The sequence below is a fragment of the Phalacrocorax aristotelis genome, chromosome W (assembly GCF_949628215.1).
Source record: "Phalacrocorax aristotelis chromosome W, bGulAri2.1, whole genome shotgun sequence".
NCBI lineage: Eukaryota > Metazoa > Chordata > Aves > Suliformes > Phalacrocoracidae > Phalacrocorax > Phalacrocorax aristotelis.
The window spans coordinates 6,331,000-6,357,901 of record NC_134310.1 but is presented as its reverse complement, the minus strand read 5'-3'; the positions used below and the strand labels follow the sequence as shown (position 1 = coordinate 6,357,901).

General features: G+C 50.4%; 1 protein-coding gene across 1 annotated transcript; it reads right to left on the bottom strand.

Moving 5' to 3' along the window:
- Window positions 1–6,581: 6,581 nt before the first annotated feature.
- LOC142049418 (4-galactosyl-N-acetylglucosaminide 3-alpha-L-fucosyltransferase FUT6-like) lies at window positions 6,582–7,776 on the bottom strand. The gene has a single exon (XM_075077115.1). It carries the CDS (start codon window positions 7,759–7,761, stop codon window positions 6,673–6,675), a length of 1,089 nt encoding a protein of 362 aa, XP_074933216.1. The 5' UTR covers window positions 7,762–7,776; the 3' UTR covers window positions 6,582–6,672.
- Between the last annotated feature and the right edge of the window lie 19,126 nt (window positions 7,777–26,902).

Genomic DNA, 26,902 nt, shown 5'->3' with positions numbered 1-26,902 from the left:
TTATGGCATTTAAGGTTCAGAGCATCAGTGTCCCTGATGCAGGGAAATGCCTGCATCTGTGTCCTTTGAAAGCACTACCCCCATCCCAGTCTGTCCAGAAAAGTAAGATATTTTTTTTTTTCCACTTAAAAATAAGCTGAAAATATTTAGTGTCCACGGGGAGAGTGGGTACAAGTTCCTGCATGTATTTGCAAAACAGCCTATCTCGAGCGAAGGCAGCAAGCCGCCCCCTGCTCTGCCAGGCTTGGCACCAGCCAGCGGGGAACAACGAGGGGAATTAAAAAAAAGGAGCTGAAATGCTTTTGAACCACAAAGGTTTATAGTGGTTTTTTGGGAATGGAAAAAAAGGTCTGTTTATATTCCCCCCTCATGCCACCCAGAGGCCTGACAGCCGTGGATGGCTCGTGGCCGAGTCAAACATTCATGCTAGAAGCTCCACTTTGTAAATATTTTATGAAGCATCTTTTGAGACTCATAAATCTTCGCGTGTGCACACGCATGCGTGCATGTGTGTACGTGTGCGCACGCGTGCACTCCAGAAACTAAGAAAAGCTGCAATCCGGCTGCCAGCCTGTCCAAAAAAAAAAAAAAAAAAACCAAGAAAAAGAAAAAAAAAGGACAAACTGAAGTTTTAATGACCAAATTGGAGAAGGCTGCTTGGAAAATCTGACTCCTCCAAGAGCGCAAAAAAAAAGAACGAAAACAACAGTTGTAGGCAACAGCGTGAAGCCAGGACGTGCTGCAGGGCTGGGGCTGGGGATGATTTTGGGTACAATTTTTTGGAGACGAGGTGTGTGTTGCCAACTTTTATAGTGTAAGTGGGAGATTTTCACTGGCTGGTGCTTGCTTTATAGCCCCAGCTTAAAAAACCCAGCTCTCAAATGACGTTCTGTATTCATTTATTCATTTTCAAATGGAAAAAGTAATGGGCGGGAAATGGGATGCTGAGCATGCTCAACCCCACCACTCATTTTGAGCTTCTCAAAATTACTTCCCAGTAAGAAAAGCCTTGGGAAAATAAACCCAGCCCAACTTCAAACTGGAAAATATGAAATAAAAGTGAAGACAAAAGTGTGGAATTTGCAAGTCTTAAAAAAGGAAAACCCAAACCCATACATACAGGGATGTCTCTCCCAGTATCTCTGGTAGTACTACTGAAAATGTGAAGCCTGGGAACAACAATACTTGTTGCTTCAGCTGCTGCTGGGGTTTTGCCACAGAGAAGGAGGGAGCTCGGCGGTGCTGGACAGCCGTGGAGAAAACAAAGTCTTGATAGTTCCGTGTTCCCCCTCCCAGCCTCACCGGACAAAACGAGGAGCAGGTTTCCAAAGCAGAGTGGGTATCCTCCTGTAGGCTCAGGGAAGCTGGAAATAACTGCATTTACAGGGTTGTTTGAGGCACCTTCATATACCCAAAAGGACAAACCAGTGATGATGGAACTCTGGAGCTTGTAAGGCTCCAGCTGCTGTTTTCAGGATTTTGGTGTATCTGAGCCTTTACTCTTCCCTTCCCCAAATGCAAAGCTCTGCTGAGCCAGGCTTGGTGAGGGTTTGTGTTTCTCCCAAGCTCTGCCTCTCCTTTTGGCTCCCCTCTGGCTCTGATGTCTCTGCAGAAGTCAGACGCTGCTCCATAAACTCAATTTTCAACATTATTTTCTCCTTGGTTTCCCATGAAGAGCAGCGTCTTGCTCATCTTTTGGGGAAATACCCCTCTAAAGCTGTCCCTTCCTCTGCTTTTTGGACCATCTCTGCCCAAAAGCACCATCTGGGAATGCTTCAGCCTGCCTCCCACCACCTTTGGGTAAAGAGACGAGAGTTTCGGGGGCAAATAGGGTGTTTTCACATTTTCACTGCAAGGGACTGACACATCCCCTCATGCTGCTATCTCCAACTGGGTGTGGAGGGGGGGACCTACTTTGGTAAGGAGGCTGCAAACCCCAGCACCAGTGTTTCAGGAAAAGCCGGCCCGTGACTTCTCAGCACAGTCTCCCAGCCCCGGGCCTCCACGGCGCAGCCATCCAGATGTTTCCCTTGATGAAGTCCCCCCTTACAGAGTTTCCCAAGCGTGGTATCAGCTTTCCTATCCCCTAACTAAATCAGCCTGTGTGTGGCTCCACGTTCCCCACAGACATCCCTTCCCCAGGCCAAGGCAGCAAGAAGCCACGGCTTAGAGGAGGGGAAGGTTTAATGTGATATTTTTGTCCTGCCAACCCCACATCCCCTCCTCAAGGGCCATGGCTTAAGCCTGGCTGGGTGCAAGCTCCTAACACCCCACGGTCTGCCCAGCCCTGAATGCTTCAGCGGAACTAAAATTCATATTTTCTTCACCCTCTCAAAGGCTGCAGCACAATCTGGGTGATGAGAGTGAGGTCAACATTCATAAATCTGTCCCCTGCATCTTTATTTTGCCTCTGGTCCTGCAGCCTTGAAAGCTAGATGGCCTTGGGGTCAGAAAGACCCCTGCTGCTCTCCCCAAGGCTCGCCCAGGTCCCCAAATAGCCCTTGGACCCAGGACAGGGATGAGGCTGATAAGTGTGGCTGGCCTTGACCTGCCAAAATAACCCCAGGCTCAGGCACAAAAGGAGAGAGCCAATAACCCTGGTGCTGCCATTTCCCAGTTAAAAGAGACCAAAAACCTACAGGACTTGTCTCTTTTTACCAGGTGTTAAATGACTCCAGTTCTTGGAAGCAAAGGGAATCAGGCTTGGGAGGTTGGCTGGAGGAAACTGAGGATTTCTTGCAGCTGTTTTGCCGAGTGGGTGCTCCCAAAAATGCTCCCTGGCCACATGTGGAGAGGCTGCAGCAGCAGGAGGCATTAGCAGGGACTACTCCTACAAGGGTAAATAGCCCAAATTTGGGCGAACTGGGCCTCTCTGCATGCAAGACGTCTACTAAAAATAAGTGCCAAGCCCTGCCCCCGTGGTCCCCTATGCCAAGTAGCCCAAGGCTCTTTCAGGTGCTCTCCTGCCATTCAACATCCCCCTCCACCTGTGTCCCAGCCCTCTGCGTCACAGCACACGGCCACCTCAGGGCTGGCCGCTGCTCCAAGGTGCATGTTGCCTGAGATCTGCCGTGGAAACTGTTCTGCTTTGCAGAAATACTCCTCGGTCTGCTTGAAAGAAAACCCTCCCTAGCCTGGGGCTTCGCTTCAGCATTTCCATCAGGGAGCTTTTCAAGTTTGGAAAGGCATTTCTTTCTTTCCACATAAAAACTACCCTGAGTTTCAATCTGGCTCTTCCCTGCCCCTAAGCACATGATTTACATGTTTCAGGTTGACCTCAACAAGACAGCTTGTAAGGCCAGCTCTGATGGGGTCCATCTGCATGGCAAGGCATCTCAGGTTGGTTAGGTGGACTTTGACCATGCTTCATGCCTTCCTTGTATAGACTTTGGAGAGGCTTCTTCTTCCCTTCTTCCCACAGGGTTTTGGGTTTTTTTCAGCTTGGGGATGGCCTAGACCAATGGGTGAGGCAATACTTTTCCACTGAAAGGTTCTAAGTGAAGTTTTCATCTGGAAATTTGTCCTGTTGCTCTTTGAACTGGTGCAAACCTGTAATTACAGCTGCTTACGGTGCAGCATTGTCTCCTTGCCCCAAGCTCCTCTGCAAATCAATCTGAGCAAGGGCCTAAAGCAACTTGCTTCATACTGCTGATCTGGGTGGGATCCCCAGACCTCCACTACTGCCCAACATTTCATGCTGAATAGAAACATTGATCGCTTGGCACACTGAGGCAGCTGGAAGGAAGTTTAACCCACAGCCCTTCACAATCCATGCAGAATGGAGGGATGTAAAGCAGCAAAGGCTCTGGCTGTGTCAGGCCACATCTCCTTCCTTGCTTGGCTGTGGCAGCAGCATCGCTCAAAAACACATGCAAAAGAGCTAAATTAAATAAACCTTTTTAATGACATTGCTGTGTTGTAATTTGCCACTCAGTCTGCTTTGCTAACATGTTAATAACATGTTGCAAGTGCAGTTACTAAGGAGAATTTCAGAGTGCCCAGGATGCGTTTCCTTCTAGAGGACCATGGATAGTCTCAACTCAAACGACAGGGTCAGAGGCTATACAAAAATAGGTCCTGAGGGGGATGGATTGAAGCTCCTGTTCAAAAGCATTTGCTTCCCCAGTGTAAGCCTGCAAGGTCGCTCAAAGGAATGAGATTCAAGCTGGAACTGAATTGCCTGTTCATTAAGATGTCTATTTAATGCGCAGAGTGATCTCAATAAACATCATCACCAAGCCTCCACTTGCTCTGCACCCGGCAAATGCCACCTTGTATACTTGGAAACCCAGTTGGCCAAGGGAGCTGCATATCTGCAGTCTCCCACCGCTGCAAGAGGTGTCTAAATCCCATAGAGACGGTGGCCCTGCCCCGACAGACCCTGCACTGCCACCCCCCAGCAATTCCCCTTCCCTGCAGTGCGCCCCTTCAAAACAGGCTAAAGAAAAATATTTCAGGTGAACTGAACATGTTCATGGGGCTTTACACCATGGTTTCTTCCTGGGAAGGCTTTTTATGACACTGGGTAAAGCCAAGAGCAAGCTCCTCTTGGCTGCGTTCATGCATGCAGCATGGGTCATCTCCAGCAGCTCCTGGAAATTTGCAATTGTTTTTTCAAATGGAGCACCCTTTCCAAGCAGCTGGACTTTGTGCCCCCATATGTGGTGCTCCATCGCTGCTCAGTTTGTTTTGTAATCAGTTTTGCTGGCAATACCAGCAAAAGGCAACTCTGGAGGCCAATGCTCAAAGCTGAAGTCTTCCCAATGGAAGTCTCAAGGTGGCAGGATTTAGGCCAGGGGCAGGCGTCATCTTCCAAATCTAGCAGGAACGAGTGACCAACTCCCCAGTGCCGCCCATTGCTGGGAAGAGACTGCTCATAGAGCTCACCTGCAGAATATTATTTATCCCTTATCCACACCCATATCAGCTCCATCAGTAAAGTTAAAGTCTTATATTTCACCAGCTGCTCTGAACTGAACTGGCTTTAAAGATGGGAAGAGCACCAGGGTCGGTTGATGAGATCCCAGGAGCTACATGCTAAAGGGGGAGAGAGGTGTGTGTCTGCAGGCAGATGAGGCAGAGGCAGAAGCATGGACAATTATTTGGCAATAAAAATTGATGCTTCGCAAATTTATTGCTCTTTTTGAAAGCAGCCAGCAAGCACATGGCTAAGGAAGACGTGGCACATTTTTCTACCTGAATTTCCAAAGGGTTCGCTAAGGTCTAGCAAAAGCTTTTCAAGAAACTAAGCAGTCTCAGGAAGGTCTCACCTAGACAAGTACTGTTAGGACAACAGGAAAAAGATGGGAGGGATACAGGTTCAGATTTCAGAGTGAAGGATTTGCTCTTAGGCTTGTGCTGATCAATCTGTTCAACCGATCTGCAAGGCAGAGAAATAACAAAGGTGACAAAGGTGGCTAATGAAAATAAGGGACTCGCAATGCTAAAGACAAGGTCTTACTGATGGTCCTTCTACAGAATGACCATGGGATGAAATGCACAGGGAATTCTTCAGAAATGTTTGCTAAATGCTGCTGGTGGAGAAAACAATTGCATCTCTGTATGCACTGCTCTACTCTGAGCTGATTTTCCTCATGGAAACATCCTGGGGTCAGGACAGACCTTTGAAAAGCTCAGCTCAGGGATCAGTAGCAGTTAGGAAAACAAACTGAATGTCCAGAGTTATCAGCAGGGAGCCTGGAAGGGCACAGTTGTGTCCACCAACTCCATGTAATGAAACTCTATGCAACGAAACTCCAAGCAACCTGAAAAGGAAGCAATTTTTAGTGATACGACCTGAATTGCAGCAGGAAGCTCAATAAAGGCCAATTATTCACTAGTTTTTAAACACATAGCCTAGAGGCATCAGCCAATGCAAGAAGTTGCGATGTTTGAAGCACAGAGGAGGTGGTAGCTCATCACGTGCTGGTCCTGAGCGTTCCCATGCCACAGGGTGCTGCAGGCACTAAAACTTACAGTTCTTTCAGGGGCAGTCTTGGCACCGCACACCTTACCTTCACCAGTCTGCCGCTGTCTGACCCTTTCTCCAACCCACACTGTCCTGCTAACCTGGCCAAAAAACAGCCTTTGAAAATGAATTGAGTTGTTTTCTGCCCCTTTAGCATCCTGATGCAGCACCCCAAAGCACTCAGGGATAGCCCAAGGCAGAGCAAGGGCAGGACTGGGGCTGTGGGGCTGGAAGAGAGGAGCACTGCCAGTTCCTCCTGCAGCAGCAGGCAGCCTCATGGTGTGGCCACCCCTTCAAGCCACAGCTTTGCGCTGTACAAAGTCCTTGAAACAGGTTTATGATAGGTATTGCTATTTCACCTTTCCCTCTTGGTCACTTGCTTTGGCTCTTTAAACTGTGGACCTGATCCAGAATTGTTTGCAGAGACTGAAGGTGAACTTCTCTAAAGACTAAGCTGCAGCCAGCATAACAAGTTGTTCAGGTAACTAATAGATTAGCAAAAAAACCCAATGTACTACTTTATCTGACAATATATTCTCCAGTAAGACAAAGACATACAAACACTTAATTGCTTCCTTGTCCTTGTTCGCTTCAAAGATCCTCTTGTCCCTCCATTTCCATCAAGTTCAATCATCCTGTAAAATTGCTACCCACCACCAAGGACAAAAAGTTTGCAGCGCAACAGAGAGCTGAGCAAACAGCAGTTAGACGAACCACTCAGACAGATCGGGCACAACCTGGTACCTGGCCTCCGTCGTCTGCAAGAAGTGACAAGCTCTGCAGACATGCAGGGCCCAGCCAGCCCCTGCCACGGGTTTCAACCACTTGCGCCACTGGAAGTAGCGCTGGTATCTCTCGGCATCCTCACTGAGCTCCCAGAGGTACCGTGCCAGGTCCCCAGCGCTGGCAAAGTCATCAACATGGATGAAGGAGTCAGGGGGCAAGAAGCGCTCGTAGTTTTCTCGAGGAGGCCCCAGCACAACAGGGACAGTGCCAGAGGACAAGGCGTTCCTCCAGAGCTTCTCAGTGATATAGTCTTCATGCTGCGAGTTCTCAAAAGCCAGGTAGAAGTTGTACTGGGACACAGTCGGAAGGAGCTTGTCCCAGGGCAGGGGCAAGTGATGTTGCCCGTAGACATCCACAGCGATGTGTTTCTTCAGCTCCTGGTAGTACTTTACCCGATGGGAGCCTGCTTTCCAGTTGCTGACTACCCAGGCCACCAGCTTGGTCTTGGGTGGGATGCTGAGGGGCTGGGGCTGGCTGAGGAGCTGCAGCTCCCCATAAGGGGTGAAGATGTCCGAGTCTCTCCTATAAGACATGGTCAGGTTGAAGAGGTTGTCCATGGCACCTAAGTTTGGAGAGTGACTTGGGGACTCCAGGTTGAACCAGATCCAGCGCTGGGAGGGAAGTCTGGGGAGCTGGGCCAGCCCCTCCATGTCCCTGCACACATCCCTGTGATGCATAATCACAACATCAGCCTTTTGGGACCAGCTGCGGTTGACGGTGAAATGGCAGTCCAGGGTGCTGTAGAGCTCTGAGCAGTTTTTGAAGTTAAAGTGGTGCCCAAAGGGCCACTTCCACAGCAGGATGGTCAGCCTGTGTCCACCCTTTGGTGGGGCGCTGGTGTTTCCAGCACGGGCTCTTAGCGCAGAGGGAATGGAATCATAATGGTCTGGCTCAGAAGTCCTGAACTGACGAAGAGAAGCAAAGAGACAGGAGCTGAAGATGAAGCTGAAGAGCAGGAAGGTGAGGAGTTTCTTGCAGGAGAGCTTCTTGCCTTCCATGAGCTCCATGAACGGATCTGCAAACAGCAGACAGGACAATGAGTGATGGGAGCACTCTGACCCCAGCAGGGACGTGGCTTTGGGTACAGAGTTTGGCAGGGAGGTACGCAGAGGGGCTCAGGGGACAACATGAAGACCTGAAGTACATTTACCTCCAGCCACGTCTTTGCAGACAGAAAAGTCTCTGAAGTGCCACAGACACAAGGCACTTCCACACATACTCACCCACCAGGCGTAGATGCCCTTCCACAGCCCCCAGGCTGCCCTCCGTCACCACCTGCTGCCGTTTCTCATCAGCCCCTTCTCCTCCCACCTCATTTCGCAGCAGAGCTTCCTGCAGCCCATGGCAGGTTCCTCAGGATACGTGGTCATGGGGAGACCTGTGACCACAGGGACCTGAGACAGGGCAGAAGCACCACAGACACCGCCGAGAAAGACAGGCCAGGGAGCGGCAGGTGCCCTGCTCACCACGCCTGTGGAAACGCCGCCCCTCCAGCAGCCTTTGGGCCCAGGAGCCATTCCCCGTCTTCTGGTCACGTCCTCTGTTGTGATTGGCTGGCAGGACCGGCCTCGCCTTCCGCTTCGCCCAGAAGTACCAGACCAGGAAGGCCTTTCCTTTTCCTCCCTGGGGCCTCCATTTTGTTTTGGCTGCCATTTTGGTTTGGCCGCCATTTTTGTTTGGCCAGCATTTTAGGACAGGGTGCTGCCGTTGTATGGCAGGGAGCTGCCTGCTTTTCTAAACATCATACTGCTCTGTCATTGGCTGACAGCCACGTCTCAACACCACCATTCCCACGTGTTCTCAGGCAGCCATGTGATTGGCAGGCAGGACTAGCTACCAGTGGAGCTGGAAGCACATGAGAGAAGGACCGCCATGTGCTCCCCCATGGGAGATCACTGCTTCTGACAGTGGCATTCCCCAGCATTTTCTCAGGCAGTGCTGTGATTGGCTGCCCACTTCCTTTGGACAAGGAAGCAGCCCTGTGATTGGCTGCCTGCCTCCTTTCAACCAGGAAGTGCTCATATATAAAAATATATACATTTATATACTATACATATTGTATATAAATGTATATTTTGTCCTTCTATACAATATATAGAAGTATACATAAAGGCATGTACAAATGGCCAACCATGCCCTGGGGGCATCAAGCCCTGCATCGCAGCCGGGCAAGGGAGGGGATTGTCCCGCTCTGCCCCGCGCTGGGGCGGCCTCACCCCAAGTGCTGCAGGCAGGGTTGGGCGCTGCAGGACATTGGGGGTATAAAGCTACTGGAGAGTGTCCAGAGGAGGCCACGGAGGTGGGGAAGGGTTTAGAGGGGAAACCGTACGAGGTGCGGCTGAAGTCCCTTGGGTTGTTCAGCTGGAGCAGAGGGGGCCGAGGGCAGCCCTCATGGCGCTCTGCAGCTCCCTCCCGAGGGCAGGAGGAGGGGCAGGGCTGGTCTCCCCGAGGGAACGGCAGGGAGATGTGCCAGGGGAGGGTTAGGCTGGGCATTAGGAGAAGGTCCTTCCCCCAGAGGGTGGTGGAGCCCTGGAACAGGCTCCCCAGGGAGGCATCACAGCACCAGCCTGGCGATATTCCAGAAGCACTTGGACAAGGCCCTCAGAGACACGGTGTGAATTTGGGGTGTCCTGGACAGGGACAGGAGTTGGACTCGATGATCCTTGTGGGTCCCTTCCAGCTCAGGGCATTCTGTGATTCTATGAAATATGTTTATTTATTTAACTATTATTTTATAATTTATAATATTTAACATAATTTATAATTTTTATTTTTATTTATATATTTAGACAAGGCCATGTTGGATGGGGCTTTGAGCAGTGGAAGGTAACCCTGCTCATGGCAGGGGGGTCAGACTAGATGATCTTTAAGATCCCTTCCACCCCAAACTATTATATGATTCTATGACATAGATACACTGGTTTTTATATTTCCTAAATATGTATAGCTGTGTATATATTTATTTTTTTATATATATATATACACACATATATATATTTATAGCTATAGAGATTAAAAACCTATAGCCATAAAAACATAGATGTAAAATGGCCAGGCTGGGGTCCCCCACTTTACCACATCTGGGGTGGGCAGAAACTTCACAAGGGCAGAGGGGTACCAAAAGGGTGGGGGGCATGGAGAAGTCGGACCATGCCCAAGGGCTACAGGCCCCTCCAAGGAAGCAACCAAGGGGCCCTCAGCACAAATCCTGTTACATGCAAAGATACGCCCCCACGTCACAGCCCAACCCAGAAGGGTGACAGGAGCACAGGGGCAAGCTTTGGGCTTCGCATGGGGCTGCAACACACAGGCAACACTGCCTGCACACATGGAAAACTGGAACAAAATGCCAGCTTCAGAAGAACGTGTGTTGGCACAATAAGGAAAGACCTGAAGGGGGTCTCCCAAAAGATGACATGAACCAGAAGAACAGGCCAATGGGCCCTTGAATCACTAACTGGATTTTGAGGTCAGTGTCACACATAGATGGCAGGTGGGGGAGCTCCCTTTCCCTGTGGTTGTGGGGCATCTGACAGCTACCTGTAAACCATTCTGGTGTGCAGGGTTGTACTATACACGTTTCCTTGACTTTGGTTGATGACCTTATTGAACGTTTCAAAACAGCTTATCTGTACTAATTAATGGCCTCTGTGTTTTTCTTCAGTGTCCTGTGAACAGTAACTACAGCTAGCAACTGTATGACCACCACCCCCTGACTTCCCACAGTCTCTGCCATAGCACCACCACCAGCGCTTTTATCACCAGCATCCTGTTGGCATCTCCTCTGTACCAGATATAGCCATGGCCTTTCAGGTCTGCCGCACCCCATTGCTTTTACTGATCCACTTGCTGTGGTCTCTAAGAGCACGGAGTTGCTGGCACTGCCCCAAAGCCCAGGTCTTGCTGCTTTTGCTGTCATCAGGACTGTCCATCAGGACAGTCTGAATTGTATGCTTGGTATCTGCCTCTTATTTACAACATTGACCTAAGGACAAGGAAACCCATATAGCACCAACGTGCACTCCACCACGGTCTTAGGGGTATCTGTAAGGATCCCTCACAACAACAGGATTTGCGGCAGAAACTGGTGGGTTTGGCATCTGCCACCTCATCCTGTATATCAGCAGTACCTATACATACATAAACACACATATGTGTGTATCTATACACATACATAGACATATATACACATATATATATGTATATATACAGACATGATATGAAAAAACAGAGGGAAGCCTCCGTGCAATCAGGTGAAAACAGACGTCTGCAGACCCCCTCCCTCCTGTACCCGGTGCCTCTCTCTCACAGCCTGACTCAGGTTCCTCCTCCAATACCGATCAAAAAAAGAAAGGATTGTTGCAACTTACCTCCAGGCTTGGTCCTGATGAGAAAGTGTGCCATGAAGGCAAGCATTGAAGTGGATGACACAACCAGGAAAAAAGGAGAAGAAAATGCAGACACAGGGAGAGATCAGCAGTGTGTTCCAGGTGTTCTTCAGTGTCTTGAGCTGTGTGTACCACTTGCTGCCACCAGAAACTTGTCACCCAATAACAAAAGTTAATAAAGCCAGGACAGATTCCTCTTCGGCAAATTAAGGAACAGTCAAATAACCCAGCCAGGAAGTTGTTTGTGGTTAAAGCATACCTTACCACTGAAAGCACCTCTGTACGTGTACTAGTCGGCTTCTTTTGCCAGTCTCAGTCCGCAGGATTTGCTGGTGATATGCTTTCTTCTCTACCTTGTGTTGCAGGAGGACAGCTCTGTTGGGAAGGATGGGCAAGGCTGGCATGGATTGGAGGTGCAGGCATCAGGTCTGCAAGTCCCCCTGCCAGCTACTGGGCTTCATGGCACAGCTGCCTCCATCCCCATGCCAGGCCATATTCCTTGTCACCTTTCCAGGATCTCAAGCTAAAGCACATCTTGGGATTGGTGACTTCAGCAGTTATCATGAGCTTCGGAGTAGACAAGTGCTTGAGCAAGACTGTCTGGGGGATCCCTCCTGTGTCCAGCACCACAGACCATGCTTTGGATCGTCTCCAGCCCAGATGAATAGGTATTGTACATCACAGTCTGTGGACGTGGAAATGTTGTTTGTTTGCTATGGCCAGAGTGAATTGATCTTACATCGAGCTTGGCTGCACTTGGCTGGGATATAAAAAAGCCATTATATGTTATTATCAGGCTTAAATACATTCAGCTGTAAATAAGGATTGTTGGTCTGGAATTAAATTCACAGAAATAATTTTAATGCAGGTTTGGGGTGTTTTGGGTGTGCAAGGGGGGATGGAAGATTTTACATTTCCAGGCATCTACCAACAGGTGTGTGTTTCCTGGGACAGAGTTGGAGGTCACCTGAATTATATGCAGGTGCCTCCTGCAGACCTGGGAGCACTCCAGCACAGGTGAGAGCAAAGAATATACCATGGCATGAGGGATGGGGACCATAACTCATGGTTTGGCCACCCCAGGGTGGCCCACGCAAGCCTGAGGTCTCACAGCTCCTCACCTGGGCCTGAGGAGGTACCAGCCATTCAACTGCCTTGCCTAGAAATTCCACACTTGAGAAACTGTGACTTCTTGCCCTTTCCCCAAGGCACAGGCTACACCTATACTAGTAACTTAAACAATAAAAGGGCATAGGCATAGGATTTAATTCACCTAGAGGCTGAAATTTGGAATGGTCCATGGCTCTACTTTGGCACGATCCAGCTAGCACTATGCCAAATGGGACCCAGGTGCAATCTGGGAGTTACCAGGGCAAGCAACCACTCCCTACAGGTAGCCTGCATCTGGCCACTCCTTGGTAGCCAAAGGATTTCTCTAACATGAACGTGGCCCAGCCACACTGGATAGCCTCAGGAGAACAGTCTTGTCCTACAGGGGTAGATGCAGTCGTGAAGTTCAGGCATTAGCCGGCTTTATTGTGGAGGGTCCATGAGCTCTGCAGCCAGCAGCACAAATGAAGAGCCTGCATGCTGACATGTCTCCATGCAATAGTACTCAAGGCTGTAGAAGAGAAAGAAGATTTGAGTTTCCCAGCCCCATGGGAAGCCCTGAGTTGAAGGATCCTGTAGCACCAGATAAGAGGTTTCAGGCAGGTGTAAAATTCAAGACTTTTGTATCCCTGAAAACCAGGACCATAAGGAACTTAAGCTCAGCATGGGTAATTAATGTCAATGAAACAAATGAGCAAGTGTGGGGAAGCCATGGAAAACAGCCACAAAGCTGCAATTGAGAATTGTTGCAAGTGGCACGAGGTGACAGATCACTTAGTCCAGAAGGTGATGTGAGGTCATAGCACGGACAGAACAAAGAGGCTGTTCAGGTAATAGACCTGGCAGGACCAAACACGGTTGATATGAAGACTTATTGTTATATGATGAATAGTCTCAGTAATCTCTACATCTGAAGACAAATAATGCTGTGTTTTGGAGAAGTTTCCTGGTTACAGCCCTTGCTGACCCAGCCAGTGGCAGCGGAGCTTCGGATGCTGAGCTCCCACCCAGGTGAGCAGAGGAAAATGCAAGGGCTGAACTCCCTGTGCCAACGGGGTGACTGTCGCTCACTCAGGGATGCAAGCAGGTCATCAGCTGAGACCGTTTACCTTCAAAGAGGTCACCAAATTAGTTAGTCCACAACAGACAATCCACAACGATGGATTTGCAAACACACTGGATTTGTCCACATTGCTAAATAAATGGGCCAGAGACTAGTTTTTGTCCCTGAGGCCAAGTGACCCAGCTTGACTCCCATCCCTGCTGCTTCTCAGTCATCTGCTGCTGCATCAGGGATTTTTCCTGGGAATGGTCTCTGCCCTGGGCTATCCTTGGACCATGTGTAGGTGCTGTTTGAAGGGTGCTGTTTGGCATGGGCTAAAATTGTGCCAAGGTGTATGCAGTACAGATGATAATGGGGCAGCGTTTAGATCTGCGCCCTGGTTCCGTTTAGTTTCCTGTTGCATAGTAACATGTGAGGAAAAGCCATAGCCCAGGGCTACAGCTAAGGGGTGAGTTCTTGGAAACATTTGTCTAATCAGACACCTCATTACAAGAAAAGGCAGAGATTCCAAAAGGACAGGGCACATGTCTCATAGCCCCATCAGCAATATATCTCTGCTAGTAACAAGGCATTTAAAACTTGCATTAAAATTAACTGGGAAAAGATCTCCATGTACCTCCAATTCCTTTGAAAACCTTCTGCAGAGTCTGCAAGGGAACAACACTACATTTCCCTGCTCCAGTTGCTTTGGGCAGACTGCAAAGAGCAAAGCAGAGGGAGGAATGCCGAATTCCTTTGTGAGAACTCACCAGGGAGCTCTGCCCGGGGTGCTTACAGCTGCAGTCTCCAACTGTTCCCTGCTCATCCCTTGCAGAACATTTTGTTGAGGCTTTCCAGGAACAAAGCTGCTTTGGGAGATGATCATCAATAGGCAAATACCAGCATGGATCCAGTGGTAGTCCTAAACCTGCAGCTGATCTTCAGTGGGTAGGATGGGTAGGTCTTGTCCAAACACGATGACTGTTGATGCTCCCCTTCATCACCCTCAGCCTTTTTGCCTGCACAGACATAAAAGACATGTCGATAGGCACTCTCACCCCGCTGAATTTCTCATGTGGGTTTCCAGTGTGAGGGAGGAAGATCAAGGAGATGGGAGGGGCCCAACCCCAAATGTACAGCAGGTCCTAAGATGCTTACCATGTTGTTTGTGCCTCACCGTATAAACTTGTGCCCTGGTTGGCATCCAGCAATGAGTTTCTGATCTAGGCTAGACCCACCTCACGGCCCAGCCCAGTAACAGCAGAGCAGAAAGATCCAGCCACCAAGAACAAATTTAGCAATGCCTAATCCAGAGCCCTTTAATGTCAGTAGGGAGACTGGGGTGGGATCACGAACTTGGCAGCCAGCCCTGAACACCAGCAACCCCACAAACCCTGCATCCCCTTAGCCATCTGCCTCCCTGGATGGGCCAAACCTCATTACCACTGTCTCTTCCCAGACTGCCCCATGGTTTTTCTCTATATATATATTATATCACCAGTCCTGTGCATTCGCCAGGACCACAGCTCCTCCTGGGGAGCACCACCACCCTTTGGAATGGGTCCGACTCCTTGGGGGTGCCCAGGCCAGGCAGCCCCACTGCTGCTCCCCACTGCCTCCAGGAAAGTGCCAGGGAGCGGTGCAGGAAGATTGTGAACTGTTTGTATTCCCAAGAACATGCTATTTCCTTCTAGAGAAAAAAAAAAAAACAATTTCTTGTGCTGCACCTAGAGCTGAACTGTGCCAGAGGGATGCCAGCGCTAATGACCCTGCTTGCCCAGGCCATGTTCACACACAGCACTGAAAGGCTCCAGCATTCTTCTGGGGAGGAATCAAGTTACTTTTTCCCCATCAGCTTTGGGAATCAGGGATGTTATGTGTCTCCAGCATGCCCAAGTGCTTCCGTAAACTCAGCAAAAAGCTCTGTTCCCTATGACAACTTATGCTCCCTTCCCTGATTCGGTAGCAGCCCAACACATGGTGTGCTGCTCCCCCCAGCTGTCCCCATCCTGCCCGTTCCTTGAAATCATTAAGTGCCTTTCCCAGGTCAAGAGCCAAGATCCTACATTTCTCAGCATTTAGTAATCAGCATGTGATGGCGTCAGGGTAGGATTTCAGCAACTGCAAATAGTAACACCTCCGAAATCCATCTTGGTACAAACAATCCAAAGAGACAGGCCCGGACAGTTAAGTAGAACAAAAGCTACATGGGAACATAGAAACATCCCTGGTGTGAGGGAGGGCCTGATTTTTAAGTGATCATTTCTAGTGCACATGCAAGCTGAATGCTGCCAGCAGGCAGCTTCCTGGTTTAGAAGCATTTCTTCCATCTCACACAAACCCATCCCACGTCAGGCTTGGAGAGAGGAGAAGAAAGAGGGAGCAACCATGCTCTTGGCTCTGGGAATTTGCTCTTCTCAGCTTTGTAGAACTACGTGGTGAGGTCAGTTTTCCCCCCTCAAAGGCTTTTCCAGCCTGTGCCTGGATAGCCCTGACGGCTTTTGAACTAAGGGATAACCACTGTGAGATTTGTTAGAGCTCATGGAGTCCCAACAGCTGCTTCAGCCCCACTGTCCTCCCCCGTCTATGCCCAGCATCGACAAAGTGCCCAGAGTCTATATGCTGAATGCTACCATGAAGCTGCTGACTGGAGGTCAGCCCTCTGCCAACAGCTTCGCTGCTTCCAATGACTTTCGTTACATCTACACTTCTGTTCCCATTCCCAGCCCAGTCTGGAATCCCAGCACCCTGGGAGGATATGGACTTGAAAAAAAGGGTACTACAAAGTTATATCCACAGCTGCACAGCAGGCCGGGAGCAGAGGGCTCTTTTTGCTGGAGATGTTAAGAATAAACCACCAGCAAATTTGGAATCCCACTGCCTCATTGTTTAATTTGGTTCTGGCTTGCTTTTTGCCACATTTCCTGAAGATATGCAGTCTGTGACAGTGCTGCAGTTCAATATTTTGCCCACCCAGCACCCATATACCTGCTGGACTCCTATGTGCCTGCCTTCCCAGGGAGTTCCCACCTCTTTGCTCATGTGAAAAGTCCTGCAGGAATTGCACTTGCTATATCTTCACTTTCATCTTCGGTTCTTCCCTGCCTTTTTTTACATCCAGCACAGAGGCTCTCCAAGATGGTTTCCACCGGAGAAAATAAGATTTGACCACCTCTGTGTTCAAAGTTGTGTTCAACATCTGGGGAAGGCTCAGGGGAGTTCACAAGACAACGGCTATTTCATAGGTTTATCATTTTTAAGACCAGGAAAGACCACTCCATCCTCCAGCTGGGCTGGAAGGACATCATCCACACAGGGACCAGCTGGCTAAAACACACCACTCCAGGAGGTATCAAGGTAGATTTGGGAGCTTTTATCTGGCTTTAAAATTCATCAAGTGAGGATCTAAGCTCTTTTTTCCCTCGCTGAAATCTTTCCGCACTCACTGCTCTCGTCCCACAACATTAAGAATGTGCTATAACCCAGCCATGAGCACGGATGGCAAAACAGAGCACGTTGGGGCATTTCAGAGGCAGCTCCAATGCTACCCATCGCCCTGCCATCGCCCAAGCCTCCACTTCAAAACAGAAGGTAGATAAGATATTGCCTGCTAATGGCTTTCCATATAAATATTAGGACCTTCCCTCTCAACCAGTTTACTCTGTGCACTGACCCCCCTCACCGGGGTCACAGGGAATGGGAAACTGTGGGAGGCCCCCAAGTTTTATAAATGAGAGAGTTTCCCTGCATAGACACGTACCATGAGGCACCCGGGAGCCAAAGACGCTGATTAATGAATGGTACCAAGAAGGTCTGTTGTAGGGGAGCAGCGTCGGAGCAGTGCTGGGGAGGGATTACTGAGAGATTTAGCAGTTCAGGTGGATTAAGGCTGATTTGTCAGTTGTCTGCCGTGGGTCTCCACCAAAAAAAAACAAAAAAAGTAAAAATATTTAAAAATGGCGAAGGGCTGAGAATCATTTAGTGTGAGAACAGGAGACAAAAATGCAGTCATTCCTTTGGGTTTGATGAAGTTGAGGTTCAGGTGTGGGTCCAGGTACCTAACACAGGATGCACAGTCAGAGTTGTGGGTGAGACAGAGGTTACCTCAAGCAGCAACTTGCCATCTCCTCCACTGAACCACACGTAGCTCCCGTCGGCTCCCTGAGTCCCTTCACGCCCTGCAGCTCAGCTATAGCCACCGACAGGCAGGACCCTGGTGTCTCGGGGGCTGCAAAGCCAAGTCGCAGCTCCCCACACATGAGATAACGACCCAAAACAGAGAAGAGGAAGAGTGGGTCTTACCAGACACTGGCCACACCCTCGCAAAGCATCCTTTGGAAAGGCAGAGCTGCGCCCTGGAGACGGCCAGCTTGCAGCTCATTCCAGGTCTCCAGCTGCACGCTTTGGTTGCCAGAAGAAAGCAGATTTGGGCAGTGACCCCCTGTTACCACAACATCTATTTTTTTTCCAAGAAAAGGCAAAGGGAGGGTCTAGAAGAGGAAAATTTCCAGCAAGTAGCTGGAAATGTAACTAATAAAATTATAATGAAGACCATGCTAGCAACACATCTCTGGTTTCAGAGGAAATCTAGATAAACAAATAAAGGTGCAGTTGAAGGACATCAGGTCTCAGGTTGTAAAGAATAACCCAGGACACACCGGTCTCTAATTTGACTCTTGCAGAGGGGACCATTTTCAAGTTGCCCCAGCATGCTTGGCTGAAGTTATTTCCTCAAGCCTTCCCTAAGGATGGGGCAGACGTGGAAAAGCCAACAAGGCAGCGAACCGCCCTCCCCCAGCTAATGAAAACCAGCACCCCGGCAGGAGTTTGTCAGGAAAGCTCAAAGCAAACCCCGATGGAAGGGAGCGAGGTGGGGAGCTGGGGCGGGGCAGGCGCACTCCCTTGCTGGGACAGCCCCCAGCTGCCATCCGCCGTACGCAGCCTGGGATAAAACACCATTCCTCCACAGGGTTGACAAGTCCATGGTAACTCCAGGTGAGCACCATGGGCTCAGCTCCTAAAATCTTGCCCAAAACCAATGGCAGGATCCATTGTATGATGCCCTGGGAAGGCTTTGGTAGAGCCAAGGATCAGCCGAGGTGTCTATGCCACTTCCTGAGATCTCATCTGGGGCCAGCCAGTGGGCTCTGTTTCATTGATTTCAAAACACTTCATTTTGGGCTGCAGCAAATTGGGCTATTTTGCTGTTTATTTTTGCATTGTACTTAGCTGTCCTCAAGTTTCTAAATAGAAGTCACTTCCAACCCCGAAATGGAAAAGGTTCCTCTTGCAAATGGAAAATGTAAACATTTCCATTGTGGCCACGCAGGTTTTTTTTTCTCCCCACCCTGCTAAAATCTTTCTGCATTGAGAAATCCATCTGCAGTGACACTTCTCTGCAAAAAAAGGGTTCAAATCAGCCTTTCTAATAACAACTTCCCAAAGGCAAAGCTTTGGGAAGCTGCTCCCAAGGTGACCACCTCTTTGCAGAGCCTGAGGGAAACACCCTGCTTGTGGTGCCCATCTCAGGTTTGTGCCAGGGATAGGACAAAATTCAGGAGACACACAAGATCTAACAAGAAGCACTTTTTCCCAGCATTTGGCCACTGTTGTTTGAGCGGGATGAATGACCAAGAGGAAATCTGAAGCTATTTTGGCCATTAAAAATACAGGGCAGCCACCTCACATATCTGCTTACAGGTTGACCAAACCACCCTGCTTTTCGATGCTTCATCTCCCACCGTCGATCTGAACCAAGCTCCCCAGCCCGTGCGGGGCCCCGCTTGCACACGCCCTCCCGAGGACCACGCTCGGACCTGGCGGCAGCGTGGAAAGGGAGGCTCAGCTGGTTCCCATCCGCATCCTCCCAGCAGCTGCCCCCAATGAGCTCCAGATGTGGGACTGGGCGTGCAAGGGTGCAAGGCACAGTGCTAGAGGGAGAAGGCGGAGGCAGCCGAGGCTGCTGCTTTTATCTCCTTCGCTTTGTTTATGAAAAGAGAATTAGCGTGTGTTTGCCAACAATTTACTCTGGCGAGGGCACTACTCCAGAAATACTTTTACTGCCGTCAGAGCGAGCAGATATGGCTCGCCTTCCATCAACTTTCTTACCACCAGCTGGGGCTGCTGATACCTGAGACCCAAGAGTAGTCACCCATTGCTGGGGAAGCTGCCTCTTGAGCCCACCTCACAGGTCTGTATGGGTGGGCGGCCAAGCAGCCGGGAGCAGTTGTAAGGAGAACAAAGCCTGCTCTGCTCAACACCTTCCCAGAGGTTTCTCCTTCTTGGGCACAGAGGCTCCAGCTGGCTTTGCTTTTGGGATACCCCAACAGCTGTGGCATCCCATGAGTCACACCCCAACTGGGATGCAAAGCCCTGAAATCCTATGGGCAGGGAAGGTGGCTGCAAAATGAGCATGCTGGGCTGCAGGAGGCTTCTCCCCAAGAACCTGCATCATGGAAGTGAAGAAAGCACCAGTATGACAGCTTTTGGGAAGAGGGATTCAAGATTTTGTATTTTAGAGCAAAACTTCGCCCTCCGAGTGCTCTGGATGATACAGAAGTCAGGCAACAAGCAGTGCCCTCAGGCTGCAGAGCATGTCCTCAGACAGGCAGCTCAGCTGTGCTGCCCATGGACGGCATGTTTCTGGAGAGCTCTGCTGGATTTGGGGCAGGATGGGAGTCTAAAAACCAGAAGAAGCTGAAGCCCCATTTCCCAGCAAGATGGGGTCAGTGTGTTTGCCCTCCCAGCACTGTGCAGCCCTGCTGATAGATAACGCAATTAAGAATGTGCCAGCATCTGCTCAAGGTTATTCATTGCTTTTAAGAGGCAAGCCTGATTTGGAATTATTTTTGTCTTATCTTATTTTTGATGCCTGTGCTTGGTCCAAGTTACGGAAATGTCCTGGGAGCACCAGCATCCCCATTGATTGGCATCAAATGCTTGCCAGGCAAAGGCAGCCCTGCGTTAGCCCTGGGGAGACTTTGGCAGGAGCCTCTCTGCTCTACAGCTGACACAAGCATCCTCCCGCCCTCCCCGAGCTGGACCACCAAGCTGTTTGCCAGCATCACAGCTTATCGCTCTCCCCCGGGAAGTGGCATGGGGCAAGGTGCCCCACGGCGGATGCTCTGCAGCCCTGCTAGCCACCCGCCACGCCTCTCTTCCTATGCCACCAAGGCCTTGCAGGAGGAATTCCTCTAGCTCCACACACCCGTTCTCCTGTTTCAGATCCTTTTGGCATTTTCCAAAGTGGCTGCCACTGCTTTATGGGCTCATGTGGGAGCTGCTTTGTGCAGAATAAAAAGAAACCACACCTGGACTGAGGGCAAATGGCAGGAGCTTCCAGCCGGGGCAGAGGGCTGTGCACCCCACAGCATTTGGCCCCAGCTCCTGCTGTCATTTCCTTTCCACTAGCTTGAAAACCCAATACTGGTTGGAGGAAGACTGTGAGGATTCCTGCAGATGCCCCACCACTTCCCACATGCCCATGGGACCATAGCGTGGGGCTGGGGAGGGGGTCAGGACTGTGGTTTAGGGGAGGGATTAGTGAGGGGCAATGCCAATACCTGGGCTGGTTGAGTCTCGTGCCAGAGCCTTGGTGGGCAAATCCCAGCCCTCCACCCTCCCACGGCAGCACAGCACCAGCAATGCCCGGATGCCGCTGGAGCTGGAATTAAGGAAAGTCCTACCCATGGTCCCCCTCCTCCAGCCTGCGCTCAGCTTGCACTGCCAGAAAGGCCTTCCAGTCCCATTTCCTCCAAGCTTTCCCCTCCATGGCCTTCCAGTAGCTGGACCAAAGGCAGGACCAGGACTGGGGCTGGACCGGGGCTGCTCCCAACCCAGCCAGAAGACACGGTCACATCCACGAGGTGCGGCCACGTACAGGGAAGGGGTAGAAAATGCAACTTGGACCAGGCAGGGATAAGCAAGGCAGTTCGTGCCCGCAGGGGCTGCTTTGCGGCTGTGCAGGCGGGTGTGCGCTGGCAGCTGTGTTCGAGGCACATGTTCGGAGACAGGCTGCCCACACTGGTGTCCACACGTGCTGGTTGCACGTGTACGTGTGCGCTTCCCCAGACCTGACATCTGAAGTCCTACCTGTGATATCTGCAGCTCACCAGCCCTCCTTCTCCCAGCCCTGCCCTGGCAGCCACCCCAACCAGCACTGACATGGTTAGGAAGTTTTCCTCCTCCATTGGCTCCAACAGGCCATGCTGTCCCATAGCAGTGCAGCTCCGCAGCGAAGCTTCCCCAGCTCATCTTGGCTGCTCTTCTGCAGCTTGTGCTCAGCTTCTGACGACCTGGCTTCAATGGGGTGACCCACAGCTTTGATTTTCTGTGCACTTGTTTTCCAGGGGGAAATTCATGAGGTTCTTCATGAGAGAGAGAGAGAGATATTTAATTAAAATGTCACCTTGCTGCCAGGTTCCTTAGAGTTTCAACTGTGTCTGCACACATGGGTCCAAATTGCCACAAAGGGGTGCTCTCTCCAGGGATAAGGTGATACCCAGATGGTTGTTTCGAACCATCACCCATCCACAAAGCTGGGTCAGGCCAGGTTTGACCCTGCATTCACATGGCCAAGGCAGCAGCAAAGGTTTAACTCCAAGCCAGGGAGATTTCCAGTGTCCCCATGATGTTCACCATGGTCCCTGCAGCTGAGGACTCGCGTCAGATCAACCTCCAGACATCCCAGCACAACAGGTCCCCACTTACACAGGCAACATCGGACACATGGATGTTTATCTCTCCTGGCCTCCCTGCGATTTTGGGAGAAATGAGCTGTCCTGGCAACCAGGGCCGCAAGAGGAGAGCCCAGGCTGGATCCAGGTACTGGACACCTTAACCAACAGCAGCAACACATGCATGTAATTTCCCAGTTTCCCACAGAAACACCTTTTGGGGCCACCCTTTCCACAGAGGCATTTTTCCCTTACTTCATCAGTCTAAATATTGAGCATTTCCCCCACTTAAATTCAGCTGCAAGCCCTTTTCCACAATGCTGCCACAGCACTGCTGGGAACGAGCTGGGCCAGAAGCCCCCCCTTCCCCAGGAGGCCAGGCCAATTCTTTTACTGACTCTTATTCACTGTGACTCTGCCAAGAAGGTGCTCAGTATTTTACAAACCCCACAAGAGCCCATCTACCCAGAGCTATGATTCAGGACAGCTTCTTGCACAGGCTCGCATAAAACCAAACTTTTCTGGTTTAAGTCTATCTGTTTGGAAAGGGATTAAGCAGAAATAAGCAGCTGTTTTGCAGAATAACATTGACAGCACAGGATCTGTGCTCTTGCTTGGCTCAGCGAGAGCTTCGTGGGGAGATGGGTCCTAAATCACAGCGAGAGGAGCCCATTCCACTGGGAAGTCCTTCCCTGGCACAGGAGAGGATGAGGCAGCTGCAGGAGAGGGGCATTGTAATGGGTTTGTTTGGGTTGTTTTGGCTCCTCCTGCTCTGAGTGGATTTTAGTGGAAGTATTTTACCCCCCTTTAAAAAAAATGAAACCCAACAGCCACCACTAAATCATGGTTTTTGTCCTGGGGAGGAGGATCCCCTCTGCCTGACAGGGATGGCAAAAGAGGTAGGAGAGCGGAACCACTTTAGGACATGGCTCTCCAGGGTGCTCCAGGAAGGGCCTCCCACTCCAAGCTGGGCTTTGCCTTTGGAAAGGGCTATGCGGTGGTACCCGAGCTCAAAGAAATCCCTGGGTGAGGAGGGGGTGACAGTGGCACCCAGAGTTAAAGCCGTTTTGATGCAGTTGTGGCACCTGGCTTTGCAGGGATTAAAGCAAAGAGCAATTCAGTGCCGGGTGGGTGCTCAGCCACCCAAGAACACCATCAGGCCAAGATGGGCTCCTTCATGTCAGTCGAACAAGGGTAACAGCTGCAGCTTTCCTGAGCTCAGAGCAGGGTTACGCTAAACCCCACCACCCAAACAGGCCAAGGATGTGCATGGTGTTAAATTTAGCAATGTGGTATTAAACCGTGAGGGCTTGCCTGTGCAACTGCATCTGAGGAGCATCTCCAAAAAAGGTTCCCGCAGCTCCAGGAGCTGAATTTATGTTGCCTGCTGAGAGCTGGGATGCTTTTTGCTTGGGCTACTCCTGAATAAACCAACAGCAGAACAGCATGAAACTACAAAGAAAAGAAACTGTTGCTGCAAAAGCTGGAAAATGCCACTTACTTCCCACTGAGCAAAGACCCAAGCGATAGCAAAGCAGCATCTTTCTTTAAATAGCTTACTACAGTTGGTAGTGCCTTGGTCTGCTTTGTATCACTACTGGGAGAAGCTCGTGCCAATGCAAGACCATCGCCTGTATGTACATCTGTGGTATTTGAAGGCTGCAGCGAGGCAGAGCTGAAAGAATAAAAACTCTTTAGAGGGGAAAATATATTTTCAGATTGTCAGCTGCACTCACTCAAAATCAGTTATAACCTCACTCCACATGTGGTGGCATTTTAATGAATTCCCCCTCCCTCCCGGCACCACGCTCTAACCTAATTCACACCAGCAAAGGGTGTTCCTAGCTCTGTTCCAGCCAGCTCCCCGGGTGCTCCCGCCCGACGTCAGTGGCAGCAGAGCGAGGTCCCAACACCATCCCAGGACTGATCCTGCACAGCCTGCGCTGCCGTTTGCGCTCCCAAAATGGGGCCGAGACACTTCCCCTGCTGTCACCACCACCTCGGGGCGTGGGTTGTGCAGACGCCAGCCCTCAAGGAGTCAGGATTTACTGGGGTATAAAAATGTGGGTAACCTGGAGCACAGCAACACATGATGTCTCTCCTTTTCTGCTCCCCCCACCCTTGGAAAAGTCAAAGAGTGAATAGTTACACATGGCCCTGTCTTCACAACATGCTGCTCACAGGGCTGTCATTTAGGGCTGTTTTGGGGTTTCCCTTTTCCTCTATGGGGGATATGGCTATTTTTCAAAGTGTGTCACCAGCCTACCCACAAGGAGGCTGCTTTACTTCTTAAAAATGCCTTTTGGTTCCATGGCCACATCTCCAGTGAGCATAAAACAGCATCACAAGCTCTGCAGGCTGCAGAAAACTCCATGAGTCACATCAGCATCCAAAGGCACCCAAGTCCTCCCCAAAAACCGAAGGACCATCCACCATATCCCTCGTGCCCTGAATTCATCAGCTGGCTTCTTTGGTAATACACTCACTCACATGTCATTACGAAGGAATTTGTGTTCTGTTTGATAATCGGAGATGAATCAGTACAGCAGAGAAATCCTCAGACCACAAAGCATTTCAGCAGGTCTTTTAAGCCTCCTGCTCTCGTGTGTAGGCTGTCCAAGGACCCGCTCATTCCCGGGCATCCCCGGCCCCACTCATAAATCAAAGCATTCCAGTTCTGGTTTCCTCTATGCGTCCATGAACATTCACAGAAGTTTCTTCTTTAGCAAACTTAATCTGGGCAATTGTTCAAAAATGTTAAAATTACCTGCTCCTTTTATGATATAATGACAGCCTGTGGAGGCATAATTTAGCCCAGACCTGAAGACGTCTGTTTTAAGGTTAAAAAGTCCTCCGAGCTAAACTTTATCCAACAGCAGCAGTGAAAAATCGACTTGCCCAGTGTTAATTTTGCTTCCTCTCATTAATGAAGCCATGCAGGATCCCAGCCGGGGGGTCTGGCTTTGCTTTATCCCAACTTCACATATTCAGTGCAAGGTTTAATCTGTTTTAATGGCACCAGATCCCAACAAGGATTTAAAATGATCCAGTTGCTAACCTAACTTGATTCCCATTCCCATCACCTGCCCTGGCCCTCATGGGGAACCTCTGGCTCGAGTCTTGCGTGCCAGGAGGCCCTCGTAGGCTGTTCCCAAGGTCATGGCTCAGCTAGGGGCTTGGGTTAATTCCACCCAAACCCATCTGTCTCTACCATTGGCGACACATCACCACAAGGTCCTTTAAAACCTTAAGTGAAAAGGTCTCTGGCAGATCAAATCAATGGATAAACATATTAGCTAATAGAACACATTGCTATGCTATTGAAAGACCGAGACAGAGATGTGCCCAGCTGCCCCATCCCACACAGGTCCCGCTCCCCTGATCACAAACCCTGCTTCACCCCTCAAAGCACTCAAAATCCACAGTCAGGGCTGGAAATCTTGGCTGGGACTCCCACGGGGAGCCCCTCGAAACCCCCCTGGAGCAATGAGTCCGAAGGAGAACAGAAACCAGCCGCAAGGTGCTGGGGCACAGAGAGCGCTCCAGGGGCTGGTGCCGGCTTCTGGCTTGTTCAACCTGCACTTGTCTGCTAAAGTGGCTCCTGGCAGCCCGCAGGTCTCCGTGTGCCATCAGTGCACGGCGACGTCTGCCATTTCACAGCTCCTTCCCATCACGGTATTTCCAGGGAACCTCAGCGCTCCCGTGCAGGGCTGGTGCAGGGGGAGAGTCTGAACCAGGGCGCTGCTCTGAAACAAAAGCAGAGGGAATAACTCTTTCCTGCAGGGATAAAAAGGAAGGCACGTTAATCCAGCCTGTAGGGGATAGACACAGGTATTCCTGCGCTGTCAGTGCAGCTGATGGGTTTTGCATTAACATCCCCTCGTATCTCAGGCTGGCCCCACCACAGCGTGGGATCAGGGCCTGCTCACACGCCCGGAGGCAAGGGTACCAGCAGGACATAATGACAACCACGGGGAGCAAACAACGTTTTCTCAATCGTCTCGTAACATCCACTCCCAAAATCTCACCCAGGCAGCACATCCTTTTGCAGGCTCGTGGTGCCGGTGAGCAGCAAAGGAGGCTCCCAGGAATGCAGAGAGCCATTAACCCCTCTGGTGCCTGGCGTCCTGCTTGGCAGTGGCAGAAAGGAACCACTCACCATCTGAGCAAGACCCTATAGACAAGCCCGCGATCCCCTCAGATGTGGGATCCCAGCACCCTGTCCACTGCCGGCAGCCTGCCCTGTGCAAAATGCTTCAGATTTGCATCCAGCAGAGCAGGGAAGCCCTCCAGGAGGATATTTCACACTGTCCTACTGTTTTGGATTAGATCCCAGCTGCCTTCTGACCTGTTTAAATTTACAGGTCTGAAGTGACCTTTCCACCAGGCAGGAGCTTGCCTAGACGAGGGGCTGAGCAGCGAGCACTGCGTTCAACGCCCCTCCAAAATCAGCCAAGGGCCCATTACAGATCTGATTCCAGCCACTATCAATCAGAAAATGATGCTCTGGTTATCCACTGCCCCTCAGTTTACTTTCCTTTGCATCCTGGATGCACGGAAACACACATTGCCCATGGAAAAATGCCTTGTGTTGTAAATAATCCCAAACCAACAACCTTGTACCAGCCTCCCAGGAACTGAGGTGAAGCACCCTTTGCAATAAGCTCTGCCAGTCGTTCATTTAAGATTTTTCTGCCTCCCAGCAGGGAAATCCATCAGGAGCCAATGCTACAGCAAGAAAACCTCTCCGGTTTGCATGGGAACCCACAGGTCCTGCACACTAAGCAGCCATACAGAGGGGGTTTCAGCACTTAAATATTTTCTATTAGTGAAATGGGAATGAACAAGGATCTTTTCTCCCCGTCTGTTACTTTTGTTAAGGTTGGGGTTGCTTTCTCTTCTCTTACAGACACTGCTTGAGGTGTCAGGCTTG